This window comes from Phyllostomus discolor, chromosome 1 (genome assembly GCF_004126475.2).
Source record: "Phyllostomus discolor isolate MPI-MPIP mPhyDis1 chromosome 1, mPhyDis1.pri.v3, whole genome shotgun sequence".
NCBI classification, from domain to species: domain Eukaryota; kingdom Metazoa; phylum Chordata; class Mammalia; order Chiroptera; family Phyllostomidae; genus Phyllostomus; species Phyllostomus discolor.
The window spans coordinates 63,374,830-63,387,990 of NC_040903.2; the positions used below are offsets into that span (position 1 = coordinate 63,374,830).

At 39.4% G+C, this 13,161-nt stretch overlaps 1 protein-coding gene across 13 annotated transcripts in view; it reads right to left on the bottom strand.

Moving 5' to 3' along the window:
* The window catches only part of CACNB2 (calcium voltage-gated channel auxiliary subunit beta 2), a 328,309-nt gene that overhangs the window by 4,613 nt on the left and 310,535 nt on the right, over positions 1–13,161 (bottom strand). For 7 of the 13 annotated variants that reach the window (XM_028505924.2, XM_028505928.2, XM_028505929.2 and 4 more), the window contains 4 exons: positions 9,803–9,912; positions 3,278–3,429; positions 1,523–1,618; positions 309–494 (listed from right to left, as the gene is read on the bottom strand). In XM_028505924.2, coding sequence (XP_028361725.1) covers positions 309–494; positions 1,523–1,618; positions 3,278–3,429; positions 9,803–9,912 — 544 coding nt within the window. The remainder of the gene's footprint in view (positions 1–308; positions 495–1,522; positions 1,619–3,277; positions 3,430–9,802; positions 9,913–13,161) is intronic. The other 6 variants (XM_036023641.1, XM_036023663.1, XM_036023671.1 and 3 more) reach the window with 1 other exon arrangement.

The window sequence follows — 13,161 nt, forward strand, 5'->3', positions numbered from 1 at the left end:
CAGAGCCCAGGTCTGCAGCCAGGCAGCCGGAGTCCACTGTCTGTGCTGCTGTGTAGAAAGTTCTTCTACCCGTCTTAAAGAACATGTACTTAGTGATTCTAAAGTCTGTATATATTCACAGCACATTGTGTTCACACTGCCTTTCTTACAGGTACACCACTCACACGGAAGATGTTTAAATAACAACATCTGTCTCAGTGTGGATAGAGCTACTCGGCTGGCATGAGCACTGCGCTGGTATCTGGGCTCGGAGCCCAGCGATGTGACCTTAAGCTGCCTGGTTTCTCCACATAGATAACTCCCCTCACCTGTGCATTAGAGGCAGGTGTGGGGCTAACAGGCAGAGCTGAAGTAGCTAAAGTACGGCTGAGGAGAGGGTTGGGGAGACTGCTGCTGGGAGGATGGGTGGCCTTCCAGTAGGCCTCCAGGTAGTCGGCAAGGTGCTCACAAGCATCCTCAAGCTGGTTCTCATCCAAGATCACGTCAAACAGCTCCTGCAGAGGCAACATTTCAGACAGTACATTTTACACCAGCCCAGGATTGACTCCACTCCCACAGCCCCTTCCCCCAGCCTCACGAAAGGAGGGAGGGTTTCATGCGCTGCACCACTTTGTATTTGCTATGGCTTCTGTGCTCCTTTTCCATCTGTTGACTGCCCTATTTAGTCAGATTAGATCGCTGTTTAGAACACTGGATGCTGAACCAACAGCAATGGCTAGAGAGTGAACAGGTGTAATAAGGGTTGTTAAAGGGTATGGTAAAGGTGGTCTGTTGATAGTGAAAAAGGAATTGATACCATGGTAGGAAGAGGTGTAAAAAGAAAAGAATACTATTTGAATAGTACAGGAAGAAGGTTGTTCTGACATAGATTAAGAAGTTTAACCCTGGAAATTAAAGAGGCAAGATTAGAATATGAAATTTGGCAGGTGAAACCACTGATGATTTGACATGGTCTGAACTTCAGAGTACTTCAGTGTTTATCATAAATGTTAACATACTCCAAGCATCACAGTGTATGTATAGTCATAATTCTTGGAGCTTCTGAAATACTTGGCATTTAAAAAGAAAAAGCAGAAGCCATTTATTGTCTCAAGGAATGGTGTGTAAGGCATGAATTTAGAAGTAGGAATGTATTCAGATGCCAGAATCTGGTTAGCTGATTGTTTAGACCTTTGTTTTTACATGGTCTCAAATCAATTTCTCAGACAATTATTAAGAGGCAGTCAGGCTCTCCCTATGATTAATAGGGGTAACCCCAAATCTATCTTATAAACCAAGTTTTTGAAGCCACAATCTTGTTCATTTAAGATACGAATGAGATGTTAGGTACAAGGTGAGACCACAGAACTTGCCGTAGATCTGGGCCGGTCACTTCTTTGGAATGAAGCTCACCGCTGAGAGGTGAGGATTCTTTCCTCCAACAGGCATTTAACTAACTGCTTTTTTGTTTGCTTGTTTTTTTTATGTAAGCCAGGCCTGATCTCTTCATCTGGATTATACTGTGTGCATAAAGAGAACTTACTGGCGGGCACTGAGACAGCTTATCAGCGGCTACCATCTGGACATTGAGGTGTTTAGCTTGAGATTTCCCTCGAGATTTTATTAACCTTTGTAAAACCTGTAAAAGATAAGATTTTTTTAACAGCAGGATAACTGTACTTAAATTACAAGATTCAGTCCTTCCTCTGGTGACTTTTTATATACATATACCACAAACACTAAAGGTTGAACTCTAATATATGATGTATAACATAACATTACCTGCAAATTTGATATTAACATGAATCTCAGTTGTGAGCTCTAAAAATAAAAAACAAAATAACTAGCGATGGAGCTTATTCTGACTCTTTTTTCAAGGCTAGCAGTTATCAGACTTTGTCTTCTGCCCCTTTGTTTTAAACAAGTCTTGAGAAATCCAAAAAGTATTTCTTTATGTGAACTATATCTAATATTTACTGTATTAGAAATTAAATATCCATTTACAAATTAACACTAAGCCCATTACATGTTAACATAAATTACTTTATAAAAATAGCCATACTTTTTGCAAGTGTCCCTAGTGCCTGGCTTCAAAGAAGACAACCGAAGTCTCCTGTCTGCTTTACATGTAATCTGCTGCAACGTATAGTGTGGGCTGGAATATGTGATGAAATCCAGCCTCCTAAAAACACGTAGTTGAGAAAAGGAGTATTTAGTAGCCTTTTCACATAAGAGTATTATTGTGAATACTCTTTGCAATGTAGAAACTACACTGCTTTCTTCAAGAATAGTTACTATGTGAAATAGGAAACCATGTTGATGAACTTTTCTTACTCCATTACATTAAATTCCATTGGCCTGTCTTGAAATTTGAGTGGATTTTTTACCATGCATGGTTTGTAACATCACTCGGTCATTTGGAAATAATGGTTTGCTGACTTCTTCAGATCTTCCAAATGTTTGATACACTTCATTATACAATATTAATACGTATTTATTAATGTTATCGTTGATCTCATTAGAAAAGTCTTTGTTAGTATAAGCTTCCAAGCTCTTAAAGGTGGATGCAAGTTTTCCAAAACTCTGATTTTTCTTTGTAAGCTTGAGTTTTATCATTGGTAGCAAAGGCTGTTCGTTGTTTTCCTTGATGTGATAACCAAGTTTGAAAAAGCATCGCCTGTCAGTTGTTCTTTCACATAATGGCATTCCGTGGAAAAAGTGGCTAGTTAGTTCACAGCTCCAATAATCATACCGATGCTTGTCGTCAAGATAACTTACGTACTTGGGTATGTGCAGCTTATATGTACTTCTTATTTTATGACTCAATATTTAAAAGGCTTGTACGAGAGTCAGATTTAATAAAATTAAGTGAAACTGGTTATTTATTTTTAACTGGTGATTAAAACGTGGAGGGAAGAGTACAGTAACTGCTAGTACTGTCTGGTACCAGTCTTGATTCATGCTGAGACACTTGCAGTTCCATCCACCATTACTTTTGCATCATTACTGCAAATGTCAAAGCAGTGTAAAAGGTGAATGGTGTTTGGTTTTATCATGGAAATAGTTTTGACCTTGTGAGCCCTCTGAAAGTGTCTTAGAACCCACCCCCCAGGAGGACCACCACACTTTGAGACTCAGCTGTTCTAAGCCATGAAACTAATAATCATGCTTTGCTTATATCAATCTTAACATCTCTTCAAACTCCCTATGATGGATAAAGATGTAGCCTGTCAATAACTACAATGTAAACATTTTGGCAAACTTTGACTACACAGCAAACAGCAACAAGCCTACTTACCTTAGGAGAAGAAATCTTCACATATACTATAATAGGGGCCAAAGACGTTTTACTGAGTTGAGCTGGATGATTAATAGTGTCTGCATCAAGGACTACCAGTTGCAATGTTCTTGCAAGTTCAAAAATCCTTTCTATTTCACTCTGAACTTCCGCTGTAAAAGGTAAGCAGAGTTCCATTACTTAAAGTACAGTATTTTCAGAGTAAATTGAAATCCAGTAAAATGGCACACGACTTCATCAACAGGAAGGTACATAGGCCAGCCATTAGCTTAATGTTTATAGGCAATAGAGCTGATAAAAGCGTTTTCTCCCTAACACTTTGAAAATTTAGGGAGTTCCTCTCTCAACCAGCTATAAAATTTACTTACAGTATAACACTATTTCTGAGAGTAAAAATTTTTGGCTCCCTCTACTGACTTATTTTTTCTGCTATAAAACTGACTTTTTTCATAAAAGATGTTACAAATAGAAACTTAAGAGGTAACTGTCATGTGTTTGGTTCTGACCACTGTACTCTAGCAATCATCACCAGCTTTTCTTTCACTGCTTGGCCTTATCTGTGTTTATCACCTACTGGTATGCTAATGGGCACATGTATTAGCAAGCTGAACTACACCATATGATAGGAGAGACATTGAGATCACCCATAGCAAACTTGTCCAGAAACACACTAATCCTATCTTCCACCAACAAAAGAATGGTCCTGCAACATTCACCTTTTAAAGGTAGTTATCTACCAGAGGCAGTACTACACAAATCTGAGCTATACAACTCACAGAATACTTACTAGCAAACATCTAAAAATCTACTTGAACACCAAGAAATTTCATTTGGTTCATCTACTTCTGCATCACCTCTCTAGAGTCTAAAACAGGCCTGTCCAATAGAATTTTCTGTGATGATGGAAATATGCTGGTCGGTATGATAGCTACTAACCACATATGGCCACGGAGCACCTGAAATGTAGCAACTACATTTTCAAAATGAAATTTAAATAATTAAAACTTAGATAGCCAGAGAAGCCCCTGTACTAGGCAGTGCAGGTCTATAAAGCATAATATGTGACCTGTGGTGCCTGCTGCAATCATGAGGGCCAATCCCATGAGACTCTGGACCTACAGAAGACCTTAAATGCCCCTTGTGCATCTGGATCCATGCAGAAGATTCCTGGAGATAATTTTAAGTAGTATTTGAAGAAAGTCAAGTCACTAATCATCTGCATCACAATGTGTTGTACTGGAGCACTTTCATTTACCTGGATGTCTTTCAAGTTAGGGCCCACACCACTTGAGATACCAACTTTATAATATTTGGTCACAGACTATGGATAATACAGTCTTCTAAAAGAAAAAAGTCAAAATTAAGCTCTTGGATCTACCAGTTTATAAGAAATGCAGAAAATGGACAATCATATAAATGATACCAGTGTAATGCAGTTGGGAAATTTCAGACTGGACCTCTATGGAACAAGTCACCCAGTTTCTTTAAGTAAAAAATTACAGGAAACCAGTCACAAGGTATAGACTTTATTTGGATCCTGAGTTAAGAATAGTAATTTATATATTTATAATATGAAAATGAATAAAATATTTACATATATAAAGAATATGTAAGTTATGATAATTGGGAAAAATATGTGGCTGAGTGGAAATCTGATGATATTAGGGATGCATTAAGGTGCCATAGTGGCATTATGGTTTAAATAAAAAGAGCCCCTAATGTTTAGAAATACATAATGAATATTTACAGGTAAAACTATATGATGTTTGTGATTTGCTTCAAAATAATCCACAAACAGTTGGAGAGGAAGGGAGGACTGGAAACAAAACAACATTTTGGCCATGAATACATGAGGCTTAAAACGGGGTGAGGGGCATCTGAGGTTCTTTATACTCTTTATATTCATATATATATATATATATAAATTAAACAGCAGTTAAAAAAATATAAATGGTATTCTGATACTTTGTTTCATAATAATGTTCTTAAAACAATGTAATTATTTATTCTCTGTTCTTTAATTTTTATTTCAAAAATAACCTTCATTCTTTGTGCCCTATAAATGTTTTCACAGCCACTGATCCTCAACAATCAAGTTATAATCTAAATTAATATTTATTGTAAGCATTAAGAAATTTGATCACCCTACAGCTAACATCATACTCAAAGGCAAAGAGTTGAAAACTTTTTCTGTAAGACTGGAAACGAGACAAAGATGCCCACCCTTGCCACTTTGATTCAACATGGTGCCGACAGTCCTAGCCAGAGCTCTTTGGCACACGATTGGGAAGGAAGAAGTAAAACTCACTCCTTGCAGATGATAAGACACCACATACAGAAAACCCTGAAGACTTCACCAAAAACTGCTAAAACTGAAGCAAATTCAGTCAAGTAAAAGGACATAAAGTTAATAAAAAATTGGTTGCATTTTTATACACTAATACTGAAATTCTAGAAAAAGAAATTAAGCAAACATTCCCATTTACAATTGCATCAAAAAGCATGAAATACCTAGGAATGAATATAACCAAGGAAATAAAAGACCTTAGACTGCAAACTATGACAATGATAAAAGGAACCAAAACACAAATGGAAAGGTAGTCTGTGCTTATGGATAGGAAGACTTGGTATTTTTAAAATGTGCATACTACCCAAACCAATCTATAGATTCAATGCAGTCCTCAAAATACCAATGGCATTTTTTCAAAGAAATAGAACAAACAATCCTAAAATTTGTATAGAACCACAAAAGACCCTGAATAGCTAAAGCAATCTTAAGGAAGGACATAGCTAGAGTCATTAAGCTTCCTGGTTTCAAACTACATTATACAGCTTTAATAATCAAAATAGTATGATACTAGCATAAGAAGACACAGATCAATGGAGTAGAACAGAACAGAAATAAACCCACACCTATATGGTCAACTAGTTTATGACTAAGGAGACAAACATATACAATGGGGAAAGGACTATCTTCAATAAATGGTGTTGGGAACACTGGACAGCTAAATGCACGAGAATGAAACTGAACCACACTCATACCATACACGAAAGTCAACTCAAAATGGACTAAAGACTTGAATGTAAGACCTGAAAGCACAAAACTCCTAGAAGAAAACATAGGGGGTAAGCTCCTTGATAGTTAGTTGGTCTTGGCAGGTTTTATTTGATGCCAAAAGCAAAAGCAACTAAACAAAAATTTTAAAAGCGCAGCATAATCTGAAAGGGAAACATATTTGCAAGTCATATATCTGATAAGGGGTTAATATCCAAAATTTGAAAAGTCATACTACTCAATAGCAAAAAAAAACCTGATTAAAAAATGGGCAGAGGGCCCGTGTAGACATTTTTTTCAGAGAATACATACAGGTGGACAACAGGTACATGAAATGTTTTACATCACTAATCGTCAGGGAAATGCAAATCAAAAACCATAAGGAGTTGTTATCACCTCACACCTGTCAGAATGACTATTATCAAAAAGTCAAGTGTTGGCAAGAATGTGGAGAAAAGGGAGCCCTTTTGCAAACTACTGCATTGACCAAAAAGACCGTATTTTTTCCATAAAATAAAAGACATTTTTCATTTATCAATAACTTGATTGATTTGGGTATTTTGAATATGTCAGCTACCTCCCAGATGGCATAATGTTGATTGTTCTCAATGTCTCAATTTGATCATATCAACACACCATATGATATTTTAGGTGAAATGTTCAAATTGCTGTCCATCTCATGCAAGACTTTCAAGTACCCTACCAGCCACACTCAAGCAGGCCTTATTTCTGCTGGACCCTGTGTATATTTGAATTACCTATGCTTTAGCACTACCATAAGGAAAACTAAATCCTCATACATACATATAATTAGTTAATATATAACACATACATTCTCCTTCTCTACAAACAAAAGGTGTACGCTGAGTTTCCTAGGAGTCCAGATGACCCATGTGACCCGTGTGGATCACTGATCCATTCCCTGGGCTCTACCCCATGGCCACCTTCCATGGGTCTAGGGACTCGGACCCTCTCTGCATCATCTGAGTAGAGCAGAAAGTCAGGAACAGGTGTGCCCTGTCAGGAATCTCAACAGATTTTGCCAATCTTTATCTTTGACTACTTTGTAGCAGGTGGACACAAAGGTGCTTTTCTCTCTCCTCAGTGTAACTCTTGTCTTCTGAACTTGCCCTGGCACTGCTCGGGCAGCCACTGCTGCCTCTTTCCCTGCCAACCCCAAGAACGCTGTTTCTCTTCGGGGGTCTGGGCTTGTCTTGCTCTTATTTCACTCCCTTTTCTGGCTACATGTGTCAACTGGGGGTTTCCAAAAGTACAGTCCATCCTTGTTTGCAGATTCAGTACTTGCACATTTTTCTGCTTGCTAAAATTGATTTTGTAAAGCCCCAAATCAATACTCATTCAGGGACATGCGCACAGTGGCAAAAAATTGGAGTTCCCCAAGGTGCACGTTGTCAGCTGAGACCAAACAAGTTGACACTCTGTGCCTGCTTGTTCCAGCTCTCAGACTGTAAACAGGTGTTCTTTTTGTGGTCTGTTTAGTACTGTGTTTTTCTCATTTTTGTGTTTGTGTGATTTCACTGTTTAAAGCCCCCCCGCCCCCCCCCACACACACCAAGCCCAGTGCCAAAGGCCAGTGCTACTAAGTGTAGGAAGGTGGTGATGTGCCCTTATGGAGAAAACTGCATGTTAGCTAAGCTTTGTTCAGGCATGAATTATAGTTCAATGTTAATGAGTCAACAGTAAGTATCAAATAAGGTATCTTTAAACAGAAATGTGCAGAAAATAGACTATAGACTATATTGATCAGTTAATGAGAATGGTGTGACCGGAGGCTTGCAGGAACCTACTGCTACATTTTTCATAGAAGGGATGGCTCAGTATTCACTAACTCAGTGTCAGCGGGACTTGACAGAACATAACTACCATGCGTATTGAGGATCAACTGCATCTTAAGCTCGTCCTCTCTACTGAATTCCAGATCTGTATACACCATTGTCTGCTGGGTATCTGGACGCTTCATAACACTCCAAATTCAACATGTTTACAAAGGTAGTCATCACCTTCCTTATCCCCCTCTCCCCAGTCACTCTCTCAAACAAGCTCCTCATACCAAACCCCCCATCCTCAGAATAACACCATCAGCCAGGTTCTCAAGGCAAAAAGTTAGAAATCTTCCTGGAGTTTTCTCCTTCATGTTCCACATTCAACATAATGCCAAATCCTGGCTCTAATCTGTAGTATTTGCCATCTTGGCAACCAGTTCAATGCAAGACCACGTATCACCCTCTATTTCAGCGGGCTGTTAACTTACTTGTCTTACTGCTACACCAAGATCCCTGAGGGAAGGGGCTTCATCAGTTCATGTTTTTATTCCCAGGCTTGGATAACTCAGTGTCTAATGTATGCTCAGTAAAGTATGTGGAGGGCATGAGTCATTTAAAAATAATACACAGGGGTTACAAAGAGCCTTGCAAGCTAAATGAATCTGTTACGTCATTTATTCAACTGATGAGTCCAAGTGTAATCAGTGGGGAGGGAGGTTAGGTGAACAAAATTGAGTTCTAAAAATTATTATATTCATGATGACCAGATAAAGTTTATTTTAAAATAGTTTCTCCGTTATTTAAATAATATTCTTCAAAGTAAACTAAAAACGTCTGTTAAAAGCCAGTCTTTTGAAGGAGTTATATACGTAACATACAAATAGAAAAAATTAAAAGTGAAGATCTCACACAAGCCTGAGAAACTACTTGATAAAAACAGAAACCTAACAACACAATGAGTTCCATGGGTAACAGGGATTAGCCTCCAACTCCATGCACATGCCAGAGGGATGAGACAGCTGCCCGAGGGTCTCATTAGGTCACATTAGTACACTAATAAGCAGTACACAAACATAACTCTAAGGACAACAACTAAAATTTTTACGTAGTTTTTATAAACAAAATGAAAATACTGATACGTCAATGAAAAACCACCGGGGATTGACCCCATCCTTTATCAAGCTCAAGAATTTACTACACACAACACTATTGTGAATGATAGAGCCATTGCTATAATTCAGCTATTAAGGGGTCTGAGGTAACAGCTATCACGTATAGAGGACATACTATGTCTAATCCTTACAGTAATCCTATGAGAAGGGTAATGTTATTTCTTTTGTTTAGATGAGGAAACTAGGCTTAAAGAGGTAATGAACTAGCTCATGGTAACAAGGATGCAAAGCCAGGGGTTTTTTGAGTTGGTTGACACTGAAGCTCACTTTAGTGACAGCAAACCACAACCAAAACAATGCTGACAGCCTGTGGAATTTTTAACTCCAGACTATCGTAACAAATTCTTCCATGCCACAAAATCACCAAGACTGTAGCCCTAGCTGCTGGTAACACGTGTGTGTTTCTTCTCCTCTCTGTGACACAAGGAATTACCATCTAGTTAGATCTTCTCATTGGCAGCTTCAGGGAGAAGTGTTTGAATCGCTTAAGTTCATCAGGAGTGCACACACTTACCTAAGCTTGACCTTGTGTTGGATCTTTCTATTATTGCATGCTTACTGGGGTTATTTAACACTGAGCGTTTGGCCAACGAGATGTCTGCAGTGACCCTTGTGATGGATATCCTGTTGGGAAAAATTAACGGAAGACCCTGAGGTTATTAACTGAAGAAAAAGGGACAGAAATACATGCCTCAAACTCATCTATATATGAAACATATATAGTGACCATATTTTGAAAACAAAAAATGTTAAGGCACTTGTCTGTTCTATTTATTTTTTAATCTTGCACTACCTTAGCATTTATTGGTTAACTTACCAAGGGCCAGGCATATACTAAACATTACCTCATCACCTGGATTATCTCATTAAATCATCCCAAAACTCTAACAGAGCGGTTTATTATCATACCACTTTTGCTGATGAAGAAAATGAGCCATAGGTAGATTCTTTATTCAAGTTTACATGTTAACTAAAAATGACGAAGCTGGGATTTGAACCCAGGCTTGAGTGCATATTCTCAGTCCTGTGTTACAGACCCTCCCATAAGTATAATGCTGTGAAAGGCATGAGAGCAGAACAAGGCAAATATGGTCTTTCCTCAGAGAGCTGAAAATCTAGTGGCAGAGACGGGTAATAAGAAAATAAGTAATTACAGAATAAGATGACTGTTGTGAAGAGGACACAGAGGGTGTTGTGAAGGCAATAATTAGTTAGGGGGTCACTTTAGATAGGATAGAAATGAGAACATTTAACTTTGGAAGCTGGAAAGTGCAAATGACGTAGCCTGGAGACAGCTGAATATACATATAGGCAGCAGTAGGAAAAGGTAGGGAGCAAACTGGAAGGGCCACAGCACCTACGCAGAAGAAGGTGAAGGAGGAATTGGAAACAGAGGTTTGGTTCCAGGTGTTTGAGAGTTAGGGCCCTCCACCTCCCCTCTGCTACACCAAGCCCCCGGGTGAACATCTTCCCTACGTGCCCTGCGACTGCTGGTTTGGTCTCTACAGGCGACAAAACAGTGTCTAGGACCAGAGAACCCTAGGCAGAGCAGAGAGTACATATTATTTGGAAGAGAAAGGATTTTAAATGGAAGGTTTTTCCCTGGGGAATCTGACCTCCAAAGAGAAAAGAGCCAAAAATAATGACCTTGACAGTTTCCAGTGAGGCTGACAAAGAGATGGAAAATAGGAGAAGAAAGGTATGAAATTTAGAGAATCATCTAGAAGGTTCAACTTCCAAATTAGAAGAGGTCCAAAAATAGAGGACAGAAAACTAAAAAATAATTCTGGAGTTAAGAGGCTGATTTTTCCAAATGGAAAGGATCCAGCCCTAAGCTTAACAGACACATTCACATAAATGTTGTGACACTGGGGATGAAGCAGAACCGCAAAGTTTCCAGGGGGAAAGGCAGGCCCCTGCCCCCAGAGCAAAAAGCCTTAAAAGTTCTGAGGGGGAATCATTCCAATCAGAATTCCATTACCATTTTAACTACTTATAGTTAAAATAGTTAAATGGGAGGGTTGATTTAAGACATTTTTAAAGATTTTATTTATCATTTTTTAGAGAGAGGGGAAGGGAAGGAGAAAGAGAGGGAGAGAAACATCAGTGTGTGGCTGCCTCTCACTCATCCCCAGCTGGGGACCTGGCCCACAACCCAGGCACGTGCCCTGACTGGGAAACAACTGGGAAACTCTCAGTTCATGGGCTGGTGCTCAATCCACTGAGCCACACCAGCCAGGCTAAAGACATTTTTAGACATTAAGGTCTCAAAGAAAAATTTTATGTACTCTCTCCAGAGAAACTACTAGAGTATGTTGTCATAAGCCCTGAAAGAGATCAAGGGATCTAAGGAAAAGGGGCTCCAGGCCCAAAGGGAAAGTGACATCAATCCCAAGGACAATGGCAAGGGATGTCCCGGAATGGAAACTGGACACCCAACACAGAGAGAAATCACCCAGATGGGAGCAGCAGGCCAGGACACTCTCAGAGACTCAAAAGTACAAAGCTGAGAGACTGCCTGGTGCATTTGAATCCATTGTGAGGAGATTTAGACAACTGGGGAGGAATTCGGGGCCCAATTGGTGTGAAATATACAGAAAATTAAGCAAGTGTAAAAAGTAAAATTATTTATCTCATAGTAACCACAAAGAAAATGCACGTGAAAAAGCAATTATAATGTATTTGTTGTGGCCCACTTACATATTATTTACATGGCTATAATACATACTAAAAACGGAGCCAGCCAAAAGTTATGACTTAACTGCTGGGAGAACAGAGGATGAGATGTGTATTCGGGGGTGTGAGAGGGGAGGACTGGGTATGAGAGAGTGACACACTCTTTATGGTAGAAGTCTGTGGACAGTGTCCAGAACTAACCTCAAGCAGCAAATTAAGTGCATTATTTAGAGGTAAGGAGTAAATACCAAAAGATATAGCCAATACAGTTAAAATTGGTTGCCATTTGGATAGCAGTATATTCAGTACAGTGTGGAAAGGGATTACTGGATTTTGCAAGTCAATTTATCTATATACTATAAAAATCTATCCTTTATGAGCTGGCACCAATTCACAGAATTCTATATCCACCATCACATTCATGATACAGAATAATTTTATTACCCCCCAAATTTCACCTCTGCTACCTCTCCATAATCAGTCCTCCCCATACCCCAGCCCTGGCAACCACTGAGCCACATGGATACATGGGCAGCGTGTTCCAGGCAGAGGGAAGAGTGAGTACCTGAAGTGCCAGGCATTATATCAGCACAGCTGAGTGGGGCCCATGCACTGCTGATAACCAGAATCTGGTCACCCACTGGGAGGCAGGCTGCCCTGTAATGGGCGCCATCCTGAGATCACAGGGGTAACAAGACAAGACAAAAGCCACTCGGGAGCATCTCAAGTCTGAGCCCATTCAGCAGGAGGACAAGTTTTTCTGTAACAATACATCTTCCTTTTTTTCCCACATGCTTTTTCCTTTCCACACATAGTGGTGTCCAGCTGGGCTTCCACTGACCTGCTTACGTGGTGAGGTTTGTACGCTGTGTGAAGACTGGCCACTATCCTATTTCAACTCCTTAAATATGCTTTGGGAATTGTCATTACTTGAGTTTCCACCAAGAAAAAAGGCCTTGAAAATCCTGAGGGCAGAATTGTGGGGACAATTCAGTTTAGAGGCATGGTTCTCAACGCTCCTGGTACATCAAAATTGCCGAGTAAGCGTTTAAAGCTACGTTAGGTCCCACTGCAGAGATGTGGCTCCAATTTGTTACCAGTGGAATAAAAGCCCTTGGTTTTTATTTTGTTTTTAAATACTATAGGTGATTCTAATACACAGCCAAGGAAGAAAATCACCAGTTTAGAAGTCGTCTC